The 27,702-nt window shown below is 39.9% G+C and overlaps 1 protein-coding gene across 1 annotated transcript in view; it reads right to left on the bottom strand.

Annotated features, from left to right (window-relative positions):
* phlpp1 (PH domain and leucine rich repeat protein phosphatase 1) overlaps nt 1–27,702 on the bottom strand; it is an 82,287-nt gene that overhangs the window by 18,834 nt on the left and 35,751 nt on the right. The window contains exons 2-9 of the mRNA XM_067452161.1: nt 26,996–27,192; nt 26,092–26,217; nt 14,760–14,908; nt 13,545–13,691; nt 7,861–8,088; nt 5,530–5,732; nt 5,388–5,448; nt 5,172–5,267 (exon numbers count right to left, since the gene is read on the bottom strand). Coding sequence (XP_067308262.1) covers nt 5,172–5,267; nt 5,388–5,448; nt 5,530–5,732; nt 7,861–8,088; nt 13,545–13,691; nt 14,760–14,908; nt 26,092–26,217; nt 26,996–27,192 — 1,207 coding nt within the window. The remainder of the gene's footprint in view (nt 1–5,171; nt 5,268–5,387; nt 5,449–5,529; nt 5,733–7,860; nt 8,089–13,544; nt 13,692–14,759; nt 14,909–26,091; nt 26,218–26,995; nt 27,193–27,702) is intronic.

The following is a 27,702-nucleotide window of genomic DNA, read 5'->3' as shown; positions in this document are numbered from 1 at the left end:
GTCGCTACATTATGTTTATTTATTTTTCCTGTCAACGTGATTGGCTAAGACGAATAATCAGTCCTGCGTCAAGCGACTCAAATCAACCATAGTGACCAGCCTAGTGTGTGAGACGCACGCGCACGCTTTATGAAGGGGGTCTTTGCTGGCTACTGTATGATGACTGAAATCGTCAAATTGCCTTAAACAATTACTACAAATGGACCGCAGAATATTACATTTTCTACAAATGGTCCGTATTCTGTTAGCGCTGCACGAGCTCGTGGTGCCATCTGCTGGAAACTCTTATTTAGCTTGATTGTTTGCCAGGCTTCAGTGCATTAGGCATTAACCGATAGTCACTGCTAGATTTTTGTCCCTTACATCGATTTCGTTTAACATGTTAAAGTATTAAACCTGCTTTCTTTTTTAAAGTCAGCTTATTGAAGTGCATATTTTAATGTAATGTGTTCTTACATGGCGAGAAACATCAAATTTATATTTAAATCAGGTTTATTTTTTAATTGCAATCAAAAATAATCAATGGTGAAAACCTCTACAGAATGGTTGTCATAAATATTACCAGATTATTGGTGGATTTCTCAAATATTACATGGCTGTATTTTTAGTGCTAACAGTCAAAAATAAAAATAAATATTGAAATAAATATTGAAATATTTTTTGTGTGATATGTTTTTTGTTCTTACTGAGAATCATCCAGAGTAAGCTACATTTTTAATTTGCAGGGTATAAGGTGGACTAACATTCATAGCATAATACTCACAACTCACTACTCTTGAGTACTTTTAAAAGGGCTACTTTTTACTCCTACTCTGAGTAGTATTTAGGACAGGTACTTTTACTTTACTTAAATTTAATTTTTTGACAAGTAACAGTTATTCTACTTGAGTATGCCTTTTTAGTACTCTTTCCACCACTGTCAACAGGTAAGTAAGGTCAGTGCTTGAATTTGGCCAGTACGCACTTCTATATTTTAAACTGTAGCATACCCTCACAGTTTCTTACTTCTCACATGTTGCTGGTACCAGGGCTGTCACTTGGCCCTTTTTCTACTCTAACTGAAATACAGTCAAGGCTTAATTACAGAGCAAACACAGTGAGAAACTAACTAGACATACATGAACTGAGAAACCTAATCAATTAGTGACCATGATGACAAAAAGCTAAGAAACAGAAAATGAACTAAAATAAACATGCTAAAGTACTAACAATGAAACTCAGGCTAGAAAAGAACAGAAAAAAGTCAAACTCAAAACGTGACAAATATCTGCATTTACAGTTCTTTGTAATAAATTCCATTTAGATAATATGATGCAGGAGCGATACAAGACAAGTTTCCCACCCACTGAAAAGTTTTTGCTGTGTTCACCCCTTATCATGAAATGTGAAGACAAGACACTTTAGAAAATTTTATTTTCATTTGAAAATTAAATTTCTAAATTGCTGAATATTAGATCCCTTTCTGCAAAATCCCTTTTTGTCAATTATATGATCAAAGATCATAACCTAAATATGCTGTGTCTGACAGAAACCTGCCTCTAACCAGACAATCACATTACTTTAAATTAATCCACCCACCAAGATTACTGTTATAAACACAAGCCTCGTCTGAATGGCAAAGGGGGAGGTGTTGCCGTAATTGATAGTAATATTTTCAGTTTTACTGAGAGGTCTAGTTTCAAGTATAACTGTTTTGAAGTGCTTTATGTAACACTACCTAGTCTAAAGCCCCTTTCACACTGCACGTCGGACCCGCAATATTCCCGGAACATTGCCGGGTCGCCTTCTGTGTGAAAGCAACCACGTCCCGGGATTGATTACCGTATTCGACCCGGGTCGGGGACCTAGTAATATTGCGGGGCGGGGACGAGCACTGTGTGAACAAAAGCTGAAACTAATGCCGCAACGTGTACGTAGTTATCGTGCGACTCCCAGAGCTTGTTTTTTCAATAATACAACCCTGCAGTGCCAGAAGAGATAGTCGGTGTTTTAAACGCAGAGAGTGTTCGTATACAAAAGAAACTAAAATTAAACAAGCAGAAATGTGCGCAAACTGGACATCTGGATGTCACGTGTCAACTCGACCCGGGACCGTTACGGGTTGTGTGTGAAAGCGCACATATTACCATATTTCGCTGGCAGTGTGAATGGACAAAATCTAGCGGCCCGGGAACAAATGCCGGGTCACATTATCCGTGTATTTGCCGGAATCGCAGTGTGAAAGGGGCTTAAGTGAGAAATCATTTGATATTTGCACTGGCTACTGTATACAGGCCACCAGGGCACCATACAGACTTTACCAAAGAATTTGCTGACTTTTGATGGCAGTTAGCTTAGAAGAACTCAATGTTGCAAACAAAAATGATCAACTCTCTCTTTTCCAGCACTTTAGGAGTAGACACAGTTGCTCCTTTGCGCTTAAATATTCGCATTTTGTGGAATGAAAGTGCATACAGGAAGACCTTAAAAACTACTAGATCTGCTTACTTTTCGACTCTCTTAGAAGAAGAAAAAAACACAACCCTATATATTTATTTGATACAGTGGCTAGATTAAACGAGAGGCTAGATTATTGTACTGCTCTACTGGGTGGTGCCTGCCCTGCATGCTTAAAAAACAAACTCCAGCTGGTCCAAAATGCAGCATCTCAAGTTCTTACTAGAACCAGGAAGTATGGCCATATTAGCCTGGTTCTGTCAACACTGCATTGGCTCCCTATTAAACAATGCATGCATTTTAAAATCTTGCTAATTGCTTACAAAGCACTAAATGCATGCTTTAGCAGTATTTGAGTGAGCTCTTAACGCATTATAGTCCTTGATAACGGCCTCTGAAACAGCCTTCTTCAGGAAACAGTCACACTCTGTATGTTTAATTCTAGACTAAAAACTTCTCTCTTTAACCTAGCATACACAACAATGGTTAAGCTGAATAAATTAGTTCAACCGGAGCCGTGAACGCTTCCTATAGCACCCAATGTACTTGTTACATTGTAAGAAGAATGGCATCTACGCTAATATTAGTCTGTCTCATCCTTATCCCGGGGTTACCGTAGTCAGCTGGATCCGGTCCATATCCAGATCAGATGGTGGACCTGCACCTAGCCACGACCAAAACGCAGCCCTGAATGTCAGCAGAGACCGTGTCTACTAGGCAATCCCCTGTGAAGGCCCCGTTGACATGACAGCCATCGCCACGGATCCTCAGCAGAGACCACAAGAATCAGACAGGTCCTCCGCACAGACCTTATGGCCAGCATTGGCTCCATACCAGCGTGATGAATCCGATCTTCAAGCAAAAGGAACTGGATGAATATTTGAATGCTACCTGTAATGTGGGAGTGTTCTAACCTGTGTTTTGCTGCAGTTACCTGGTAGCTCACCTGCAATCAACTGGTTAATTGGTGTCACCTGAAGGGAGCCATTTTAAATCCAGGACACATGCACATTCTCTCTCTCTCTCTCTCTCTGTTCTTGCAGCCAGTACTGCAGTAGCAATGTTGTTATCCCTACAATCCAAGTATTCTTTTATATTTGAATCAGCCTTTGTGTCCTTTGCTTGCCTAGAGCCAGGGTTGTAACACTACCGATCCCAATCTGATGCAGCCTGAATCATAATCACACTGTGTTCGTTCGTTGGCCAGAGGAGAACTGGCCCACCAACTGAGCCTGGTTTCTCCCAAGGATTTTGTCATCCATTCTGTCACCTGATGGAATTTTGGGTTCCTTGCCACTGTCACCTCTGGTTTGATAAGTTGCAGACACTTAATATTCAACAATATTATTGATCTGACTGTATGCACTATTGAATGAGAACTGAGCTGAGCTGGACAATGACATCATTTTTTTGAAGAACTTCTTTATTGATGAAATGAACAAATTGAATAATTGAGGATCTTTACAACAGAACTGAATACCAACTAACTTCAGGTCGCTTTTTCACGTCCTTTAACTGCATAAACACGGTGTAATAAGTACCTTCTTCTGTCAAAAGTAATATATTTTATTTTGGCAATTGTAGTGAAGAGCTTTGAGTTTCTGATTGTATCTGACGGTAGTTTTCTCAAGTGAAATGGCTTAGTATTATATATATTTACATTTACATTTATGCATTTAGCAGACGCTTTTATCCAAAGCGACTTACAACTCAGGAGAACAGGAAGCTATCCATCAAGACAAAAAGTGCCCCAAATACCAAGATTTGTATACCGCTCAGAGTAGCAAAAACCAGAAAAGGGAAGAAGAAAAGAGCGAAATGTATCTTCTTTCAGGTATTTAATACACCAAGCAATACAGCAAATACAGAGTATTTCGGAAACACTTACTTGCGATTCGAGCTCCTTCTCTGACCGATGCGCTTCTCCTGCATCGGATTCCATATATGGAACGAGTCTTGCTGTATCATTGCGTGATACTTTTGTGTCCTTTTCGTAAAGTTTTAGCCTGATCGCCATTCACTGCCATTATATGGAGGAGCGCGTGCAGGACATTTAATAAAATATATATTTCTGCTTTTGAGCGTCACCACAGCATCAGCAAATGATGGCTATATTTTAATTTCAGGGGGAACTTTCCCTAAAATATATAAAGATAATTATAAACAGATTTCTGTTGTGGTTGAGAATGTCGGTTATAATGGCCCCCGTTTAAAAAAATGGTCAGGTTTAAATCGGGCTCATAATTACAATTAATGTGTCGTGTCAGGGCGGTCTGGGCTCCGACACGGCGTGCACGGATTCGGGTAGGGGCAGCCTTGATTTTTTTGGGCCCGATCTAAGCTCTATTGTGAGACAGCAGATGCTGAAAATACCACAAGTGCCACACATGCTTGAGTATGTGTGTAGTAGACGAAAATGAGACGTACTTCATAGACAGACTTCATATTTCAATAGCAGTCTTTTTCAGCTTTAATATTCTCATTCCATATAAGGTAAATTGTATGTGTATGACTGTTTTGCTTTGCAGAAATCATAGGGTCCCACATTTGAATTAAAATTATGCTGACTTTAAACGACACGATTCTTTCCGTTAAAATTGTTAAATTGCCATGAATTATTGGCATCAATGTTGGTGTATGCATAATGCCTATCTGTTGCTATGGTGATGACTATGTCAATAATCAGGAGTCCACACAATCCACACAAACCACTGCAGTTTCACTAAGACACTCACCACGGGGGAAGTTCAGCGATGCTGTTGTGACTGACGTCTAGAACCTCCAGTTTTCTGCTGTCACTCAACCAGTCGGGCAGAGACGTCATACAGTTCCTGTCAGAGAGCGAACACACACAGCTGATGACACACGTATGGAAACGTCATGTCCTGATGTGGGTTTGACAGGAGGGATCAGAGAGTAACAAAGATGCAAGTGAAAGCGATCAAACCAACCTGGAGATGTCCACGTACGTGAGGTTGGAGGCCACAGGACTCACGTCTAACTCTTGCAACTCTGTGGAACAGATGTCATAAAGCATCAAGAGAGCGTATGGAAGTTGTGGGTTAACGTGAGGCATAATGGTGTGTGCTCTACCGTTGTTGGATGCGTAGAGAGCCTTGAGCGCGCAGCCACGCAGCCGCAGCCGCGTGAGCCGGTTCCTCTGACAGTGCAGAACCTCCAGCCGCGGGAAGACAGACGCGTCCAGCTCAGTGAGACGGTTATCACGCAAGTCCAGCAGCGTCACGTGACGAAGAAACTCCGGCTCGTCCGGCACCACACTGGAGATCTGGTTCAGACTGATGAGATGGCAAATTCAAATAAATATAAGAATAACTTTTATATTGTTAGTAATATTTCAAGAGGAACACCGACTGGACTGAAGCAACTTAGCTTTACTTGATTATCCATACATCTTTTTTTTTTTTTTTTTGAAAAATAATGTTAAAATGCGACTTTCAAATATGATAATAAGGCTTTTTTATATGCTTTAAAACAATAGAGCTTTGACCATAAAACTAACCATTACACATAATCTTACTAAGACATTGAATTCAATTAAATTCTCATTGAATTGCATTATAAGCATCATTATAAGAATTTTCTTTTACTTTACTTTTCATTCATATAAATAACAACATCTGCACCAAATTGCATATTTTTGCTCTGAATATATGTGAGGTTTTTTATAAGTATAAGCTCCATATTCTCACAAAATCATACTATATGAGCCATAAAAGCCCTGTGTAGCAAATATTATCCTCAAAAAAGGCATATTTGCTCCTTTTTTTGTTAGATTTTATGTTAGGTTTTGTCCGAAGATTCAATAAACTGTTCCATTAAAAAATGGAACAAAAAAAGACTATTGTATTTCAGGGTGTACATGGTTAACATTAGATTTATTTGTCTGAAAGGCGAATGTCATCTACACCTAGGATGACTTGAGTGTGAGTAAATCATGGGATAATTTTGGGTGAACTAACCCTTTAATGTAAGTTACAGAGAACTTAAATAGGGCATCAAAAATGAATTGATTTAGAATCACACACGAGTACTTTCAAAGCAAATTTACACAGAAAAAAGTGCCATATTGCCAGGAGACACATTAAAAATGAAAACAAGATGTTTTAAAATCGGTTTAAAATATGTTCGATTTCCTCTGACTGGATGGAATCACTAGCCTAGAAATCTAGACGCACCCTAGCGGCAGCAAATTTAATTTGCCCACAAGTGTGGTCTAGCAACTCTCAATTCCTATCTGAGCTGTATTCCTCAGAATCTGGACGGCCCAATCACATCGTGTAGGTAGGCTATAGAGTCGGCGGGCGGGGCCATAATGACGACGGCCGAGTTGCGTTTGCGTGCTTCTAGTAACACAGTCTTCTAGTAAACACAGAAACTGTGTTTCACAGGTGGCGGTCTTTCGAATCAGCTCTACCCGCGCCTCCGGAAGACTTGGAGTTAAGCTTTCCTCTGAGAAAAGAACAAAGAGCGGCACTGAAGTCATTCTTAAAAAGGGAAGATGTGTTCGGAGTTTAGCCGACCGGATACGGTGAATGTTTAATCAGTCAGCGAGCTCCCCTTCACCGTCGTTGCTCCGGTTGGTGTACCGCTATCCTATTGCGTGCAGAGGGAGTTTGAAAGACAACCGTTTATCCCGCCCCTCGGACTGAGCCCTGTCTATGGTGAGTTTCCAGACCAAACATCTTGATGTGGGTCTGGCTTGTCAGGCTATGGAATCACAGTCTGAAGCAAGAAAAAAGTGTGATTTTCTGTCAAATCGTTCAATTTTGATTGCCAAAGATATGAAGACTGATTCTGAATAGTGCTGACTTGTCCAGACTGCATATCAGGGCAAAAACCTGGGCAAAAGAGTAGTGTATTCCAGCTATTGATTAAAATACAGTTGCCCTTTGTTAGTTCATGTAAGTTCAAAGAGCATTTAAGAGAGAGATAGTTCCCCCAACAAGTAAATTTCTTCTATTGAATACAAACAAATATATTTTAAAGAATGTTGATAACAGGACAGTTGACGGTAGCCATTGACTTAGCCATAGTAGGAATAAAATACTATGGAAGTCAATGAGTGAAACCTTACAGTTATGTGTTACTGTATATCTCTGCTATGCATTTTCAGAGTAAAGTAGTAAAAGTTACAGACCATTTTATGTGTTTGATTTCAATTCATTCTAGATTTGTGAACATACCACCTAACAAACTGCAAAACTTGATATTCAAATTACACACTAAATTCATAATACATAATAAGTTATTAGATTTAGCTATTTTACACTTGAGGCTGTGCATTCCAGTGATTTTACCATGGTTCATGGTTTAATAGGATACTAATCCACTAGTATCTACTATCACAGCTAGTCTGGAATCTGTCCCGATCGGTCAGAGCAGTGTGATGGTGCTTGTGCTCACCGGAGGTCGACGTGTTTGAGCGTCAGCAGGCGGAAGGTCTGTAGCGTCAGCACCGTCACTTTATTTCCAGCCATACAGAGTCTCTCGACAGCGGGCAACCGCTCCAGCACCGACGGCACCTGTGTGAACTCATTGAAGGACAGACCCAGATAGGCCAGCCTCTGTAGACAGCCCAGCTCCACAGGAAGAGCGCACAGCAGGTTCCCATCCAGCACAAACGTCTGCAGACTGACACAGAGCTGGACATGAGCTCATGAACAACAAGTCCATAAAAAGCATATATATATATATATATATATATATATATATATATATATATATATATATATATATATATATATATATATATATATATATATATATATATATATATACACACATACACACACACGTTTTATAGCAGTAGTTCACTTTAAAAGGAAAATTACCCCACAAAAAAAATTGTATGTATGCAAGAGGCGTTGCACTTTCTATGCAAGTTGAATATTGAAGGTGGTCTGGCGGACGCTAGATATTTTACTTTATAAAGTTTTAAATATGGATATTTTTCTTACAAAACCTATCGATTCACTTCAGAAGGCCTTTATTAACCCCCAGAGCCACGTGGAGCACATTTATGATGGATGGATGCACTTTTTTGAGCTTCAAACTCAATGGACCAGGTTCATGCCATTATAAAGCTTGGAAGCATACGGATATTTATTAATACAACTCTGATTGTGTTCATCAGAAAGAAGAAAAGTCATAGCTAAGCCTAGGATGGCTTGAGGGTGAGTATTGGGAAATATTTATTTTAAAGTGAACTACTCCTTTAAGAGAACGAAACAATCCATTTTATAATTTCACCTACATTAGGAAAATGTTAGTTTTGAATATTTTCAGAACATTCTGAAACAAGTAGTAACATTTAAAAAATGTTAGATGAACATTCAAGTAAAACTATTTAAGGAAAAGGAGATTACATGAACAATGCGTATGTTTTAGTGCTAATGTTTTGAGAACATTATTAAACACCAGATAACCTTTTAACAAACACTCTTTTAATGTTGCTGGAAGAAAGTTTGATCATAACTTTGAGAGAAACTTGCCAGAACATTTATCTAATGTTCCCTGTTAGCTGGGTATTACTATGCAACATATTCTTTCAGCAAAGAGGCCATTATTTATTGTTACTGGAAGCAATAAATGATGGCTTCTGTGTAGAAATGATCTGCTGGACAAACTTGTGCTTACCAAGCCCTCTCAAGTGTCAAGTTTCCACAGATTTACTGTAGTCTACAGTAAAATTGGAAACATGAACCTTGAGAGGTCTGGATAAGCACGCGTGTGTCCAGCAGGTGGCAGCAGTGCAGTGAGTGTCACATGACTGCCTGACTCCACATAACATATTTACTGTCACTTTGACTGTTTAACTTAGGGTGAGCATATTTTGGTTACCGAAAACCAGGACACTCAGCCCGGTAATGAGATACTCAAATGATACTCAAATTACCCAACAATGCCTTATTAATTTCAATACATTGAAGTATGCCCCTCTGTATGGATAGAAAATTGTTACATTTCAAAATACAGTGAGGAAAATAAGCATTTGAACACCCTGCTATTTTGCAAGTTCTCCCACTTGGAAATCATGAAGGGGTCTGAACTTGTTATCGTAGGTGCATGTCCACTGTGAGAGACATAATTTAAAACAAAAATCACAATATGATTTTTTAACTATTTATTTGTATGATACAGCTGCAAATAAGTATTTTAACACCTGTCTATCAGCTAGAATTCTGACCCGCAAAAACCTGTTAGTCTGCCTTTAAAATGTCCACCTCCACTCCATTTATTATCCTAAATTAAATGCACCTGTTTGAGGTCATTAGCTGCATAAAGACACCTGTCCACCCCATACAATCAGTAAGAAGCCAACTATTAACATGGTCATGGTAAAAAAAAGGTCTACTGTTGGAGCAATCATTAAAAAATGGAAGAAGCTAAACATGACTGTCAATCTCCCTCAGGATGGGGCTCCATGCAATATCTCATCTCATGGGGTCTCAATGATCCTAAGAAAGGTGAGAAATCAGCTCAGAACACCACGGGAGGAGCTGGTCAATGACCTGAAAAGAGCTGGGACCACCGTTTCCAAGGTTACTGTTGGTAATACACGTCATGGTTTGAAATCATGCATGGGCACAGAAGGTTCCCCTGCTTAAACCAGCACATGTCCAGGCCCGTCTTAAGTTTGCCATCTTAAGTTTGCCAATGACCATTTGGATGATCCAGAGGAGACATGGGAGATAGTCATGTGGTCAGATGAGACCAAAATATAACTTTTTGGTCATAATTCCACTAAATGTGAGCCCTGCACGGGCCTCAAATCTAGGCCCTAGCCCGGCCCTGGCCCGAGACGCTGAGGCCCTAGCCCGGCCCGAGTCCGACAGCTTATCAAAATTCTCGGCCCGAGTCCGACTGGAGCCCGTCTTTTTTTTTTTTTTTTTTTTTTTTTTTTTTACATTGTTGCAGCCATTAAAATAGTTCTGTTTTGTTTTTAATGTCAAAGTAGATATATTTCGTTTCGTTTCTTTATTAAGTTAATTTAGAAAAATGTTTAGAGCATTTTTTTGTTTGTTAAATTAAAGTTTTATTTTTTTTAAGTGACGACCAAGCGGCCAGCGGCCGACAGTGAGTTAACCGCATATTTAATCGATTTAGTCTCTCAAATCAACTCTTGGCTTGTCTTGCCTATAATAAAATCCATAGATATAAAACACTTCAAGCATCACAATGTTAGTTAATTTCGCCTACTATTACCACCACAGTAAAAGGCATTTTGACGAGCTGAGGCAGGCTGATTCTGCTCGCGGCTCTCGCAAACGGAGCTAAACAAATAATAAAAAAAAACGAACATGCAGGTTGTCTTATAGCCTACCTTACACCTACGCAAAATGAATATAAATCCGATCTTCAATTCCCGTGGTATATGCTCGTTTAACAGAGTTTACAGCAACGAAAACATAAGATTAGATGCATTTTATTCAGCAGCTCATTTCAAATTCAAAGACCACATAAGAGAGAGCGCGACCTAAGCGCACTGGTAAGATAATTTAGTCATTTCGCAATCAGATAAATACCTGTTCAGAGAAAACGAATGAAGGAACCAGTTGTGAAAAGGCCATAAGGCCGGGGACACACTGCAAGCGTGTCGTGAGCGTCTCGGCTGCGTGGCGTGTCCGTTTTTATTTCGGCTCCCATGTTAATCGGTTAGAGCTTGCATACTGCCTACGTCGGTCCGAGCCGCGCGGAAAATACGTGCATGCTTCAAATAGAAGATAGGCCTACGCCTATTTTCACGCGACACGCGAGCGTGTTGAAAGCGTTTCCAGGCGAAATATAATAGGAAAAGATGTTTATATGCCATTTCGACACGAATACATATTAATAAAAATGACATTTTCATGTTTGAAAGTCTGTAGGTTAACATAAATGCAGATAAAGGCCGAATTGTAATAATAAAAAACAACATAATTATCGATTTTGAAATATTAAACCTGTATAGAACGAAATATTCTGTAGCCTTTTGCCGTCAATACCATGGATATGGTATGGGCCGGCTACTGCCGACGTTGTCTTTGCTGTATCAATAGGCAATATATTTATATTTAACATGAAGTAAAGGGCTTCCCTGTACATTAATAGCAGCAGACGCCCCGCGGATGACACGTAACAGAAACGCCACGCTTACAAGAAACGCGCGCTGCTGCTGCTGGCGCGGAATCTGAACCTATGCTCTGAACACTGTGCGAGCCATCTTGAGTCGCGTTAGCTATTATGGTCTCGTGTTGTTTCCACCAGCAGAACATCTCATTGTTCCTTTTAATTAATAAAATAAATATAAAACGAAGGAGATGCCTAAAAAAGGCCTGAAGCCCGGGCCGCGTTTTAGGTATGACGTGAAAATTGGCCCGAAGACCGGCCCTAGGGGCGTAAAAAAGTCGGGGACCGTCAGGCTCGGGCATAAATGCAGGGCTTTATTCTGGATATTTTTTGTTTAGATTATGTCTCTCACAGTGGACATGCACCTACGATGACAATTTCAGACCCCTCCATGATTTCTAAGTGGGAGAACTTGTGTTCAAATACTTATTTTCCTCACTATAACCATATTTATCATCTATAACCAAAATGTCTATGTCCTGGGAAAACTGTTTGGTCACCCTGGTTTAACTCCACTTTTAGACACACACTTGTGAACATCCCCTCAGCACTTCCCCTCAGGGATATCCCCACTGCTGTTTTAAGTGAGTTAAACTTTTTGCATTTAACTTTCAAGTGGACAAGGGAAGTTTATTTAGACAGACTCTCAACCCCTCAATTTAGACAGAATGAGTCTACTCAGCATGTACACTTCAAGTAGATCCATAGACCACAATGCAACATGATTGTGACGTCAGAGATGTCAAGCTTAATTTACACCCCACCCCACACAACTCAAGTGGATGATACTGGAGTTGACATTAAACTATTTAATACTTGTTTACTACTACTAATACTACTGTTTTTTAACAGTTCTAGTTAATTGTATTATCTTTTTATATTTAAAATAAATATATTCATATATTCATAATTCATATTTGTTTATACAATTTTTTTAACAGCCTAAGCATACATAAAGGGCTATAGAATTGTGCGTAAACAAATTCGTAAGAAAAAAAAAACGAACGCGTTTCTCTTTAAGCCATTACGGAAGTGACTTAAACTGCAATTCATTGATTGGCCGCTAGAGACAAGCTTTAAAAAGGGAGCAAATCTGCGTCTCCCCCAAGTTAAAATGCCCATCTTTACAGCAGATTGTTTAATGTTTACAGCCTGGTACAAAACTTGGTTTTGGTCTAGATAGAAAATTTTGGTTCTCCTGACATCTGTGAGGGGGTGAATTTTTTAAAATAATTCCTCCGTTTAAATTTTATTGAGCCTTAAAGTTCTGCATATTTAAAGACGTGGCCACTTGAGTGAGACACCCCTCGCTGCAGCCTGTAGCACGATGATGTAGCTGGATCAGATCCAATATGTACTGGATGGTGGATCGTTATGATGTCATACCGATCTCTAGGTTAACTTATAATGCGATTGCGCTGGTCTTAAGTGACATGTTTGATCAATATTGTATATAGATGATGTTCTAACCTGTGTAGTAGTAGTACTGATAAATAGTATTAAGTAATTATTGATGAATAAGTCATCTTTTCATAAATGTGACTAAGTTATCCTAGTTTCTCTCTACATGCATGCAAAACAATGTAATTTTAATCCTCATTGTACAATACAACACGACCTGTAAACAACTTAAAATACCAGTACACATTCAAGGGAAAATGCAAAACCTGTGTCCTGATGGCGTGAGCATGTCAATCATTATTTTTGCGCAAGCAGATTGAGTATTTATCTATCCAGTTCACCAAAACTTTCAACTGCGCTCTACGCATGCAATGATGTCCCCAAAACTCTACTGCGCATGCGTATGTGACGTCATCCAATTGTGAATGAAACCACAGCATATGCGCATCCAGTACGTGTTGGATCTGATCCAGCACGTCATCGTGCTACAGGCTGCAACGAGGACCTCTTGACTTGAGTGAAAGGTGGATTACCACTATTGTTTACCGGGGGAAAAATGGACTTAAAAGCACACTCACTTGGTCATTTTGACCACATCAGGATGGATGGAGGTGAGGTGGTTGCAGCTGAGGTTGACCTCTGTCAGCGTGCTAATGGAGCAGATGTGCAGGGGGAAACTTCCCAGCTGGTTATTAGAGAGGTTGAGACTCCGCAAACGGGAAAATCTGCAGGGGAAGAGAGGACATTAGGAGAAATGAAATCATCAGCATGTGATGGTGACAGTGGCTGTTCGACACATCACAGTCAGCAACTATTCACCTCACACAGTGTCTGTAGATCTTATAAAGGAATGACACTTTAGTTTACTTCATAAATTCATATTTTCATCCACATTGTATCCTTTATACTTGTTTTAGTATTTATTATAAAGTGGATAGTTTCAGTTCTTGATTATGAAAAAAAGAAGAAGCTCATTCTCATTTGACAAAGCTGTTGGTAGAATTGGGAACTGGTGCAGAACATCTGTTAATCCACAAATTGACAGTTTTCTTAAGTGACCAAATATTGTCCAGGCATAATCATACAGAAGCTGATAATTTACAAAGTGCTGGCTAAAATCATAGAGTTGAACACGGGTTTATTTAAATGCTTCGGCAACATGCTTTGAAGTTTTATGTTTTATCTCTGCTTCTGGTCAGACAGGATGCATTTCCCATTTCCGACAGCAGATGACAGTAGATTCTACTGAGTGGAACAGTAAGTAATTGGATTAATATTATCCCCAACATGAATTTAGGTTAATTCACTTTAAACAGTTATTTTCTGTATTCTTACTTTTCACATTATATGAATGGCACTTTTTTTGTCCCAAATTGCTGGAATTTAATATTTAACATTAAATTCTATTGTAATGAATAACATTTTAATAAAAAATAAAATAAATAAATAATCGAAAGAATTAATACGAATTTAAAAATGTACAGTGCCCTATGAAAGTGCCCTATGCATTACTTTTTAATGTTTTTTTTTCTTTTTTTAGAAATGTTCTGTTTTATGATAATAGTAAAAATACAAATATATGAATAAAAATGCTGTAAAGCAAATGAATGCACACAACTTTAGTTTAACTAATATTTTAAAATGCAATCAAATGCATTTTGCAAAAAAAAAAAAAAAAAAAAAAAAATGTTTTTGCAAACAACAGAGGTTGACCGTTTAAAATAAAAGGTAGATGACAAATAGTGTGTCTGAAGCAGGGGAAAGATGAGCCGATCTGTGAAACAAACACTGACCTCTGGAGCTGCAGTAGCGTTTGGTCAGCAGGAAGGAAATTGTGTTTGAGGTTGAGATGCGTCAGGTCTTGACTGTACAGCAGGTTGGGTGGCAATTTCTCTAGACTACAGCAAGACAGATCCACTGAACTGATCCTCTGAGACACCATCTGACAGACAGACAGACAGACAGTTAATTCATCAAGACATGGGCTCACAGGAGCAACAAGGATTTCTGCATTTGTGAGATTTTTTTTTAGCTCTTAAAATAGTTAACAAAAAAAATGTTGTTGCTTGAAATAAAAAATATAAAACCTTAACTGAAATAAAATATGAGATGTATTGTTCCCAATATAAGTCAACCATGAATGACCCTCCTTTTCAAAATGTATATTTCGGAAAAAGGCTTTTTGGAGACCAAATCTTGTCTTTTAAAACATTAAATGTTTGAATAAAACGTACAACAATCTCATTCAGAAATAAACACTTTATGGCATAACTACCATACAAATAACTTACAGTTCTCATTTCTCATCTTTTTCTGTACAGTGACAGATGATGGCATGTCAAAAAGCACAAGTGTTTGATCGGCATTACTTGTCTCATCCAGGGAGGATATAAAACTGTTTTCCTAAGGCCGATCACACTGCGCTGAAAAGACAGCAGTTTCTCCCAAGCACTAATCGTTCAGTGTGCCGCATCATTCTTACACGCATCAAAGCAGCCACTTTGAGGATATTAACAGGAAAATGCGTCAGTTCGTAGCAGAAAGAAGAAATCATGGGCCTCGAGAGTAAATTCAGCACTTTGGTGATATCCAGTGCCTTCAGCTGAATGATGGATCTGGTTAGTGCCGTCATTTATTTTTTCAGATATGTACTGACACACTTGCCTGTTTCTTCGCAGCAGCCTTTTTTAAGACTGCAGTAAGCATTTCTTTGAATGTATTTTGGGCTTGCCATCTTCTAACTTTATACTCTGACACTGTATTTCTTGGCTGCTTTATAAGAGTTGAGTGATGACTCCGGTGCGTTTATCAGTCTTGGGTGAAACAATCGTTTCACTCATATTTGATGCTACCTATAGTTGCAGGTATATTATTTACATGTAAAAGTTTAGGGTGTACTCACACTAGGCACGGTTGCCATGAACCGGGCCCGAGTACGATTTCCCCCCTCCCCACTCCCCCTCTGGCCTGCACTCACATAGGGTTTCAGCATTCGTGCCGGAGCACGCTTATGTCATTATGGTGCGACGGTTTCGGTATAAACAGGAAGAGCGGCGCTCTCTGAGTCTGAACACCATGTCCATTGCTTTGTTTTCTTTGTGGATAATTTTGTGTTGTTTGGTCCACAGCCCTCTCACAGCCTGTTGTTAAACAGATGTGTCGCCTTAGTAGCGCGAAAATGTTCACGTAATCGTGCTGCTCGTATGAGGAGGTTTGCAAGGTACCAGCTGAAGTGCAGCAAGGACTGTGCAGCTTTGATTACGGACTCCAGCACGGTTAGCGCTCACACTGCATGTGAACCGCGCCCGAGTCCAACTGAACCGCGCTCTGGCCCACCTCTTCCAAGCGGGCCACGGCCGGCTAATCGAGCCGCGCCCGGGCATGGTTCGGAGCACTCACACTAGTCAAACGAACCGCGCTTTGGTGGTCAAACGCACTCGGGCACGGTTCAAACTGGCTAGTGTGAGTACACCTAGACCCCGAATGTAATTCGGCTCCCCTTTTTCAGATGTATTTCCAAATAAATAAAAAAAAACATTGTTTTATATTCAGAGCAATACGGTAAATTGGAAAATGCTTAAGTGTCTATGCCATTATTGCAGGATGATTATGTTTCTTGCATGTTCTATTTATGAAGAGTTCTTCTAACCCTAATTGATGGAGTGTGTGACTTTTCATTTCTTACACAACCATCTAGGAAGACACATCATAGCCATATTCCAGGATGACAGTGTCAAGATTCATCAGGATCAAATTGTGAAAGAATGATTGGGAGGGAGGAATAGGAGATCTTGACCAAAAATGTATGCACCTCTTGATGGAAATACATATTGTGATGTTATATCGATCTTGTATTTTCAATGCAAGAGTTCAGCAGTAAAGTCTCCTCAAGCACATTCCAAAGACTTTCAATGAATTAAAGGTCTGGACTCAAAGGAGCCAATTCATTTGTGAAAATTATTCTTTATGTTCCCTCCCAACTTTTCTTTCCCAATTTGAGCCTGATGAATAATGACATTGTCATCCTGGAATTTGGCCATAATGTGTCTTTCTACATGGTTGTGCAATAAATGAAAAGCTACACACTACATCAATTAGGGTTGGAAGACATAAAAATCTCTGCAATAATAATCCAGGTCATAGACTCTTAAAGGTCCTGTCCTTCGCGAACACATCTTTCAAACTTTAGTTAGTGTGTAGTGTGTAACAGTTGCTGTTAGAGCATAAATAATACCTGTAAAACTATAACGTTTTAAGTTTAATGCCAAGCGAGATATTTTATTTAAAGGGGTACTTCAGCGCTGGGAAGATGAATCTGTATTTAAACTGGGTCATCAATGTAGTAGAAATGTGAATTTATTTTACAATTTGGTGCCTTCTAGACTGAGAAAAGACAGAAAATGTATTTTTGTCTCATGGGATTGAAAGACTACAATTCCCAGAATGCTTCGCTGCCCTGTGAGGCCATTCCCAAAGCCACAAACTTGATTACTGTGACTGAGTTAGAGAAGACACTACAATTAAAAACTAAACGTGTCTGTTCAATATAATGAGTGAGTCACCGCGTGAGTATCACAGCACTGAGCACTAACTGCAGGAGTGAGATAAATGAGCTGATGAGCTCTTGTGATGAGAGCTGAGGTAATCGCGACTACACTCACAGCATACATTCACAACGCGAGTTCAGTCTGGCGCGTTTCAGTTCATGCCTTTGCAAGCTTAACTTTCATAGAAATTAATTTGAGAAGTTAAAAGACTTACATTGCTCACCATAGCTCTGTTTAAATGAGTGCCTGCAGCTGCGAGCTGAGCTCTGAGTGTAATCTCCCATTCCCCATGCGCGAGTTCAAAACATGCGGAAATGTGCTCCCTCTGCTGGCTGTAGTCTTTAGCCTTTGGCCAAACATTCCTCCTATGATGCAAATATCGTCAATTTGCATCATAGGAGGATTTTTTCCAGAAATAAAATGCATAAATCTCTTGTCTCAGGGGATATGAGGGGGGAAAGCACAATCATTTGAATATACTCCAGGGTTTCTACTGATACAAAGCCATATGCTAATCGCTGAAGTAACCCTTTAACAGAAGTTTCCTTTCAAAGCCTACAGTGAACGGTTGGACTACAGCAGGAAGTGCAGGGATATAATGACATCACTAGAACAGTTTGCTGACTAACCCTCCGCCCACAAAAATACGCACAATAAGGGGGCGTGTTCGTGTTGCTCTCCCACGTGGAGAAGAGTGCACAATGAGCGCGTGCATCTCCCGGTAAGAGGCATGACCTTTCCGGGCAACGTGCGCTAAGCTGCTGTCGAATCACAACACAGGAACCGCAATCAGATCTCGTTACGTATATCTGAAGGAAGGGCTTCATAGAACAAATAAATCATCAGGCCGTTTTTAGGACAAAGAAAACAGCGGTATACAGATAAGCAAATTGTGTGAAAAATACTGTTTTGTTTTTTTTACACACGAAACATGAACTCATGTTATATTGCACACTGTAAACACAATCAAGGCTTCAAAAACATATGAAAAACGGGAATTTTGGAAGGCGGGGGGGCGGGGGGGGTGAAGTTTCAGTCAAGCTCATGTCAATCTTGAGTACCTATATTGCATCCTTCATATCTCCAAAAAGTCTTTAGTTTTATTATATTTATAAAAAATATATAGGCTGTACCGAGTCTTTCCGGAAAAAAAAACGAGCACCAGGAGACGTATCGTGTGGGCGGAGCTAAAGAATGACGAGCGCACACAAAGAGGTGACGTCCTCAAGGGTGGAGAAGAAAACGCTACCTTAAATAAACCATGGCTATCAGATTCAACTAATACATATATGATCCAGAATCAGATCCGGAGGCTGAAATAAATTGAACAGGAGAAACAGCAACAGCAGGACGTCCGTCTCTGTGGTATGTACTGTATTTAGTGGCCTGTCAACATTTGTGTGTGTTTACTTGCAGTTTATGAGGACATGATTCGGTTTATGGACTATTGTATGCGACTAAACCTTAGCAGTAGCAAGCAAAACGGTTTTGCACGTCAGACTAGTGTAACATTATACATAGAACAACAATAGAGTAACCGTTAGCACATTTGAATGACGAAGCACGCTTTATCAGAACTCTAGGTTTATGTTTGGGTGGTTTTACAATAAACAAACTGACACCTATAGTGGTGAGCTAAACAAATGTATTTAAACACACCATAGATCGCATGCTCCATTGATGAATTAACTAACATTATACACGATTGTGTTGTTTACTGATGTTTACTTACGCGACGATAGCCAACAACATAGATATTTGAAGCAGTTTTACTCACCGCCTGCTTTCAAAGCAGGACCGTGAACCTTTATCACTGGGACCGCTCCGTCACATACACACTTCTTTGGTAACTGTTGATATCATGAAGTCATGTGATAGCAGTGACCATGGAGATAACTTTTGCGACACGACTGAAGCGTATGTTGTGACGCTTCCCGTCATTTCTGCGTTCAAATCGGTTCAGATGCAGTGCTGTATTCCCGGAATGATGTTGAATGTTGAAGTCGCTTGATGTCACCCATAGGAACAAAGTGGAGCGCGGCACGACAGACGTGTTGCACGGATGAGTGGATCTGCACCTGAGAGCAGTGTTTATGGGCGGCGTGCATCTAGTCGCGCGCACCCTTCTGGGAGAAGAGCCAGTACGGCCCATACAAGGACATTCCGCTCTATCGACGTCAAGCGGACCCATACTCGAAAAAAACTCTCCGAAACTTGTGAGAAACCGGAAGGAGTATTTTTGATACAGAAATAGTCCATCAAACGTCCAACTTAGTTTTTGAAACTTTGTCTATGTTTAGGATGGGAATCCAAGTCTTTAAAGGGGGGGTGAAATGCTGTTTCATGCATACTGATCTTTTTAGACTGTTAAAGACTTAGAATCCCATACTAAACATAGACAAAGTTTCAAAAGTTAAGGTGGACGTTTGATGGGAGTATTTCTTTGTCAAAAATACTACTTCCGGTTAGTCATACGTTTCGGCAAGTTTTTTTCGATCATGGGTCCACTTGACGTTAATAGGTCGGAATTTCCTTGTATGGGCCGTACGGACAATTCTACCGGAAGAGCGTGAGAGAGAGAGGGAGAGTGCGAAAGCAACAGGCTACGCCCATCAAAGCGCTGGCTCGTAGGCTGCGCTACACAGGTGATGTGACTTCAAGAAATTAACAATGTCACCAAAAAAGTGCGTTTTTGGTTGCCAGACCAAGACAGTCCTGTACAGATTGCCAAAAAACCCCACGTTAAGGCAACAGTGGATGGAATTTGCTTTTCCGGATCAGCAACTGAGTTGCGCAAAGGTTTATGTCTGTTCACTGCATTTCGGTGCCGACTGTTTCATAAACAAGGCCCAGTTCGACGCCGGATTTTCCGATCGCCTAATGCTGAAGGATGGAGCAGTCCCCACGATAAAGGTCCCAACGTTAGAACCGCAGGCGGTGAGTGAGACTGCTTCAAATGTCTGTGTTTTTGCCTATGCCCATCAAGTAGCCCAAACATGATCACGTATAGTTAATTGATCAATGGAGCATGCGATGTGTAGTGCGTGTACATTTGTTTAGCTGGCCACTATATGTGTAACTTTATGTTTGTGTATTGTAAAAGCACTCCAAACAACAATACACAAAGAGTGGGGAAATATGTTGAACTAAATAAGCGCACTTCTTTATTCAAATGCGCTACTATTCCATGTCTTTCTATGTAAACACTAGCCTGCCGTGCAAAACCAGTCCGCTTACTACAATTGTCTACACAAACCACGCGTACACACACACACACACACACACACACGCACACGTGCACACGTGCACAACTGCACTTCCCACATGTACACCTTCAAAGACAAAAAATACGACGATATAATTCAAGTATAAATATGTAAATAACACAAGCCGCTAAGCATATTATATAGTTAGTGTATAACTTGTACCACATAGAGACGTCCTGCTCTAGTCGTTTTTTGCTGCTGCTCCTGTTCAACTTCAGCCTCTGGGTCTGATTCCGGATCATAGATGTATGGCTGTATCTGATTAAAAGCCATTTTTTTTATTTTGAATAAAGTTTTTTCCCGCTGTTAGGGATGACACAGCTTTACGACGCACTCGACTCAACACAATAACAGCGACGCGTACTCGTCATTATTTAGCTCCGCCCACACGATACGCCCCCACCCTATCGGCTTTTTTCGGAAAGACTCGGAACAGCGCATCTTTCTTATATAATTATAAAAAAAATAAAGACTTTTCGGAGATATGCAGGATGCAATGCTACTCTATAGTTACTCAAGATTGACATGACACTGACTGAAACTGAGTGTTTCACCCCCCCTTTAACAGTGTAAAAAGCTCAGTATGCATGAAACAGCATTTCACCCCGCCTTTAAGTATTTGCCTGTTTATATACAAACAGCAACTGCCTGGTCACTTAGTAAAGTATCATTCACGAGTGACGACTGACTTAGTAAACAGCATTCATTATTAATACAGCACATGTCACTCATAACATGACATGATCACATTAATACAGCAGCCTGAAAGCTCTTTCCTCCCTCTTGTGAGGTTTTTCTAATCTGAGGTTCCCGGTGGGCAGGAAGGCTCTCACGGCACAAGGTTGTCTCTGAGAACGGCGCAGTAAAATAGGCTGGCCAGGCTTGCCCTACTTGCGTTTGTTTAGGATGGTTCGTTCATAGTAAAGTGTGCTAAAGTAGGACTCCCAACTAGGGCTTTTCACACTCGTTCTGTGATGGAATGATGAGGTGTCATTTTCAGGGCACATGTAGCTTAGATCAGACCAATGAAGAGTGCAGGGAATATCTAAACAGCTCTATGTCAGGCCTCTTTAAAGGTGCTGCAGTATGTAAAAGACTGTGTATGCAAACGTGCTACAGAAGCACAGAGGTCTGAAGTCCATGCGCAGAAAAATACACGTGTGCCAGATCCTACCAGAGTTTATTTCCCATGAGCCCTTTACAGTATGTTCAGAGCTGAAACAGACACACATCAGATACATTTAAGTTAACTGCAAGAAAAATGACACTGGGCAAAGTTCACCGCACTGTGAGAACGGAGTCACATGAGTCACAACATAAATGTTTAACAAACATCCTCAGGCCAGCTGTGTTTCAGACATACTTATGTTGATAACACTTTAAAGCTTAAAAAGAGGATTGTCTTGCCAAACTAAATGTAGTCTATGTGAGTAAATAAGCCCTGACATTTCAATCGTTCAGTCGTCAAGATTCATTCCCCACTAGAAATGTTACGTGCTCAGAATATCCCGCTGGTGTCAAGGGCGTTGCCTGGTAATGTTACCAGAGCGTTCCGAAGCGGTTCTCCGGCAAATTGGGGGTAAAATGTGTTATTTTGGCAAGGTTGCCTGCTAAAATTCGTATTCCTGGGTCTATATATCACATAATTGAGTTCGCTTTAACCCGCAGACATGGAAAACAGCCCTCGGGCAAACCGCAGACTTGGCAACACAGTCCAGCTGAGTTCTGTTGACATTTGACAACTAACGTTATGCATCACTCCGTTGCTCTGATTGGTTGTAGGTCTATCCAATTGAGGTCTTTCCTGGTTCGGGTGAAACACGCCCCATAATTACAACCCAATGTTTTCAGAACATGTTTGTGTGTATTAATGTACACTGGGCTGCTTTGCACATGAGGGTCAGTAAAATGCTGGATTTTAAGTTTTCTACCTGATCTTCTCCATGTTACTTTAAAATCTAACATTCTGTGCAAAATTAAAATGAGTCCGATATTTTTTGTGGTATGTGCCAACTCGATCATATGATCTGCTCTGTGCTCTCGTGTCTCTTGACCAGAGCAGACTGTGTGTGCTGCGGCGGTTGACCATAACTTGAAACCGACTTCATTCGCCCCAATGGAAAGCACATTTACACTAGCTGAATCGTTCCCTATCCCCTATATTGTGGACTATGTGCCATTAACCATGTAGAAAATAGTAAATGTGTGAACAAGTGATTTAATGTAGGGGGTGGGCTTCAGATTGTAGAGAGCATTTGATTGGACAGTAAATCACGATCTCATGAAAATCATTGATCTATATTGTAGGAAGTGAAAGAGAAGTTTGAATTCTTACATCTTCAAAATGCGAATTTAGTCATTCTTTTGGAGCACACTATAGCTTCTAGATAACAGTAAGACTAACAACATATTCATACTAAAAACCAAAAAAACTTGATGGGGATCTTAAACTTTAGCAGGCACTACAGCAATCTGTCATGCCACATTAAGGAGCGCCAAACGTCATTTATTTTTGTTTGAATACTGTTAAACAGAACAGTATCCGAAAGCAGAGACTTTTAAAAGTTACAGATATACAAATAATGTCAACATCAACTGAAAACAGTATAGACTAAGGCCCCGTTTACACCAGTGCATTTTTGTTTTAAACAAAAATGTCTCTTAACGGCTCTGAAACATACCAGCCTTGACGACCATAAACTGCTTGCTTTGCTGACTTTGTGGTCCTTTTTAGCACCCGTTGTGCAGTTAAACACTGTATTGTTTAATACTGCAGCCGTCTACATGCACAAGAGGCAACTGTTTAGTGTTTACACTTGTATGCGCATGCCCAGTATAAATGAAGGGTCATGTGACCTGCATTTTCTGTGGTCCAGTGTAGACAGAGAATAGCCTAGAAATCTAAAATCTAATCTGCCGCAAGTGTCGTCTAGCAATTCTGAATAACTTCTGAGTTGTAAAAACTAAACTCTGGTCAGGCCAATCACATTGTGTTTAGAGTCGGTGGGTGGGGCAGCAGAGTTGCACTTGTGTGCTACTAGTAAACACAGAAGCTGGTGAACAGCGGTCTTTCGAATCAGCTTTGACCGCGACTCTGGAAGACTTGGAGTTGAGCTTTTCTCTGACCAAAGAACGGCACTGAAGTCATTCTTAAAAGGGAAGATGCGTTCAGAGTTTTGCCGACCGGATACAGCTAAAGTTTAATCTGTCAACTAGCTCCGCTTCACGTTGCTCTGGTTGGTTATAGCGCTATCCAATTGCGTACAGAGGGAGTTTGAAAGACAACATTGTATCCCACCCAGTGGTAAAAAAAGAGGTGGGTAAACTATAAATTCTGGGTGACCGCATCGTGGTCACGGTAAGGTGGGTCACTGCCTACCGGTGTATGCAGCCCGATCTCACGGCAATTCGTACTAATTTTACGAGGTGGCTAATATGAGCACATATGAGAGAACACACTAGAACATATTCACATTAAACAAGTTGGAATCAAAGAATGTTACTTTTGTCTTAAAAAATTACTCAAGCCGACTAATCGATTATCAAAATAGTTGTCGATTACAGTTTTTGCCAATTGCTAATGAGGCAGGTGCAGATTAACGACAGAAGGATGAATTTGGTGCCACATATTTTAATTTAAAGAAAACTCAGTTTCTGTAATTAACAGAAGATAGACAATGTAAGTTGCACTGTAGTTTCCACAAGTGTTTAGCCTAATGGCTGCCGACATTAACAGATGATTTTGCTAAACTAAAAAAACAATAATACCAAAAATTTTCCATTTGAACACAAAATACACTGCATCATTACAGCTTTTTTTTTTTACAGGGTTTCGACATGCTCTCTACAATAAACCAGCTGCCTGTGATTAATTAATATCACAACAATGTCCAGAGTGCCTCTTTGTCCACTTGAAAAGTGATTGAAAAGTGTCACAAGCTGATTAAATGTACTACAAATGGATAATTATGTCATTTTGAAAATTGCCGGATCCTTTTTTGAATCTTGGTTGCGTGTCGTTCATGAATGATTTCTTCATTTTGAACGAATCTTTAATATGACTGGGGACTACCGAGTTGTCTCAGAGAGTGATTCGTTCATTTTGTGTTGACCGCGCATGCATTACACAACATATGGCTTCTGATCGTTCTGATTCTGAATCGACAGGTGAGATCCGAGTCTTTTGTTCTTCCTGTCAGTCCCATAGAGACGGAAAGAGAAAAGATTGGCTCATTTTGCTGAACGAGACTCAAAGATCCGAGTCAGTAAAATGATCCGAACTTCCCACTACTCTCACTGACAGTTGCAGCGCAATATGAAAGACTTCGTCTAACTGTACAACAAACAACCAATGAAAATGAACAATATGAAACTAAAACGACATAAGCTTAATTTAAAATGGCTTAGGAACTGTAGGCTATTTAGAGATGGATAAACTCAATTTAGAGGTGGATAAACGCTATTTCCAAATTTTGGGAGGTGCGTAAACGGCGTTTACGGCCGTTTAGCCTCCACTACATCCCTGATCCCACCCCTCGGATTGAGCCCTGTCAATGGTGAGTTTCTAGACCAAACATCTTGATGTGGGTCTGACTTGTCAGGCTAGACAGAGATCATTTCTGAAACACAATGGAAATGCCAGTGTAGACGATGATCGTTTTTATTTTAAAACCGTAAACGGGGCCTAAAAAATCTTGGATCTTCAAAAAAAAGACTCGATTAAAATCGAGAAATCAGAGTCTCATCAGAGAAGCACTAATCAAACATCACCATTTAGAGAAATTCGTAGTTTTTTTTAAGCCATATATTTTCAGTTGATACAATTTTGGTGCATCACTACATAAATACCAAATTATTATTTTACTGGTGAGTTTTTACTGCAAATCTACACAAAAAAAGGTGCAAACTATCACCACAATTTTTGTGAAAAGCTACAGCAATCAGAAAAAAAGTCCCTGGAATTCCTGGTGAGACTGTCTGTCAACCTATAAATTATTATTAGTATTATATTTGAACCTTATTACACATATTTGTTGTTTGAATTTTATGCAGACATAAAGCAGCATTTAAACCCAAAGCCCTAGAGTCGCTGATTTGGAAAGAAAAACAAAACAAAAACAATGAACAGTACCACAGTAGTTCCATAATTTTTGAACATTTACCAATGACAGAAAGACCAGAAATCCAGGATCATGGTCTGCATCAAAGTCTAATTCCATCCAATTTGGATCAGCTCTAGTTTGTCAGGTCATCTTATTTGTACAAGGTAGAAGGAGAGAGGCGGTGACACACACACACACACACACACACACCTTAGCAGCCTGTCGGTGCCAGCGCAGGTGTTCAGTGAAGCTGTCGAAGCTGATATAGTAGGTCTGACTCTGAGGTCCTGCCGAGCTGAAGGCCAAACAGTGACTGTGTTTCTTCACCTCTTCCACCTGAACACATCACAAACACACTCAAATTTGCACATGAACGAGATATATGCTTCCCATGCAGTGGGGTGAAAACACATTATCTTTATTAGTGTCAGAGGTCTGTTTACATCGAGAACTCAAACTGTGAGCAACAGCAGTAGAGACGCTTAGCATTGCAGACAGCACTCAATATTTAGTCTAGCAGCATTAATGAACACTGACAGAGTACGAGACTTTAAACGCACCTCTGTTTGTTTAGCACTTCATCAACTCTCAAAACCACCATAAAACTTTACAACACACTAACCAATGTCCACTATGTCTGTACTCTCACTGAACTCTCGTTTTAAGTGTTCTTTGCTGTTAAAGTAACCAGGATTTTTTGAAAGATGCTTTATAAATTTAGCCTAGTGTTCAACACACACAGGCAATATAAAGTGTGAAGGAACACTGTAAATATTACCTTAAACACTATTGACTATTATTTTAATAATGTGTATATATATATATATATATATATATATATATATATATATATATATATATATATATATATATATATATATATATATACACTGCATTTATGTTTTATTTAAAACATTTAAATTGACTTACACCAATGTCTATGCGAACATTTAGTTCTGATCAATAATTTTAAACCACACATAGATAACTACAAAAATGCAGAAGAATATAAATTATTTTTTGACTACTCTTGCCCAGTGCACTTCAGGAGGGATGGCTGTAGGATCACATACATGCTGCCTAATGAGCAGGATGATAAGCCTGGGTTCAGTACCTTTCCTCCGATCAGTGGCAGGATGTGCATCTTGCCTGTATGGCTGGCCTTCACTGAGGACACCATGAGACAGGTGCCACATAAAATCACCTGCCGTCGACTCCAACGGTTCACCGGTAGCTGCAGCTTTCCTTTCCGTACGTTATATGTTCCAGAGAGCTGGATGCGCTCTGAGCTCTCGATGCTGTGAGGTTTTCCTGCAAAACAGAGAAAAATATGAGCCTGACTTCCCTGTTCAACAACATATCCGATGTTGCTTCAGACGCACATCACATTTCACACTGCTAAATTGACAGTGCATTGCTCTATACAAGAAATCAACTGAGTTAAATCAATTACTGTCTTCCACATTAGCAAATGCCCTTTGACTATGGAACGTGGAATTTAGCTGTAAGAGCTGAGCAGTCATTACTAGGAATGAGTGGAATTCAGTAGTCAGTACTAATATAAATCAGAATACAGCAGACTGTAATGAGTGGACTTCAGCAATCAGTACTAGAAAAGAGGGAGTGACGTTCAGCATTCAATACTAGTAATGAGTGGACTTCAGCAGTCACTGTCAGTACTAATATAAAGCAAAATACAGAGCAGCAGTTAGAAGTGACATTCAGCAGTCAATACTAATAATGAGTGGAATTCAGTAGTCCGTACTGATATACGTAAAGTAGAATACAGAGCAGACTGTACTATTAATGTGTGGAATTCAG

The sequence above is a fragment of the Pseudorasbora parva genome, chromosome 9, assembly GCF_024679245.1.
Source record: "Pseudorasbora parva isolate DD20220531a chromosome 9, ASM2467924v1, whole genome shotgun sequence".
NCBI lineage: Eukaryota > Metazoa > Chordata > Actinopteri > Cypriniformes > Gobionidae > Pseudorasbora > Pseudorasbora parva.
Note: the sequence above shows the minus strand (reverse complement) of the source record. Positions and strands in the feature narration are given on the sequence as shown.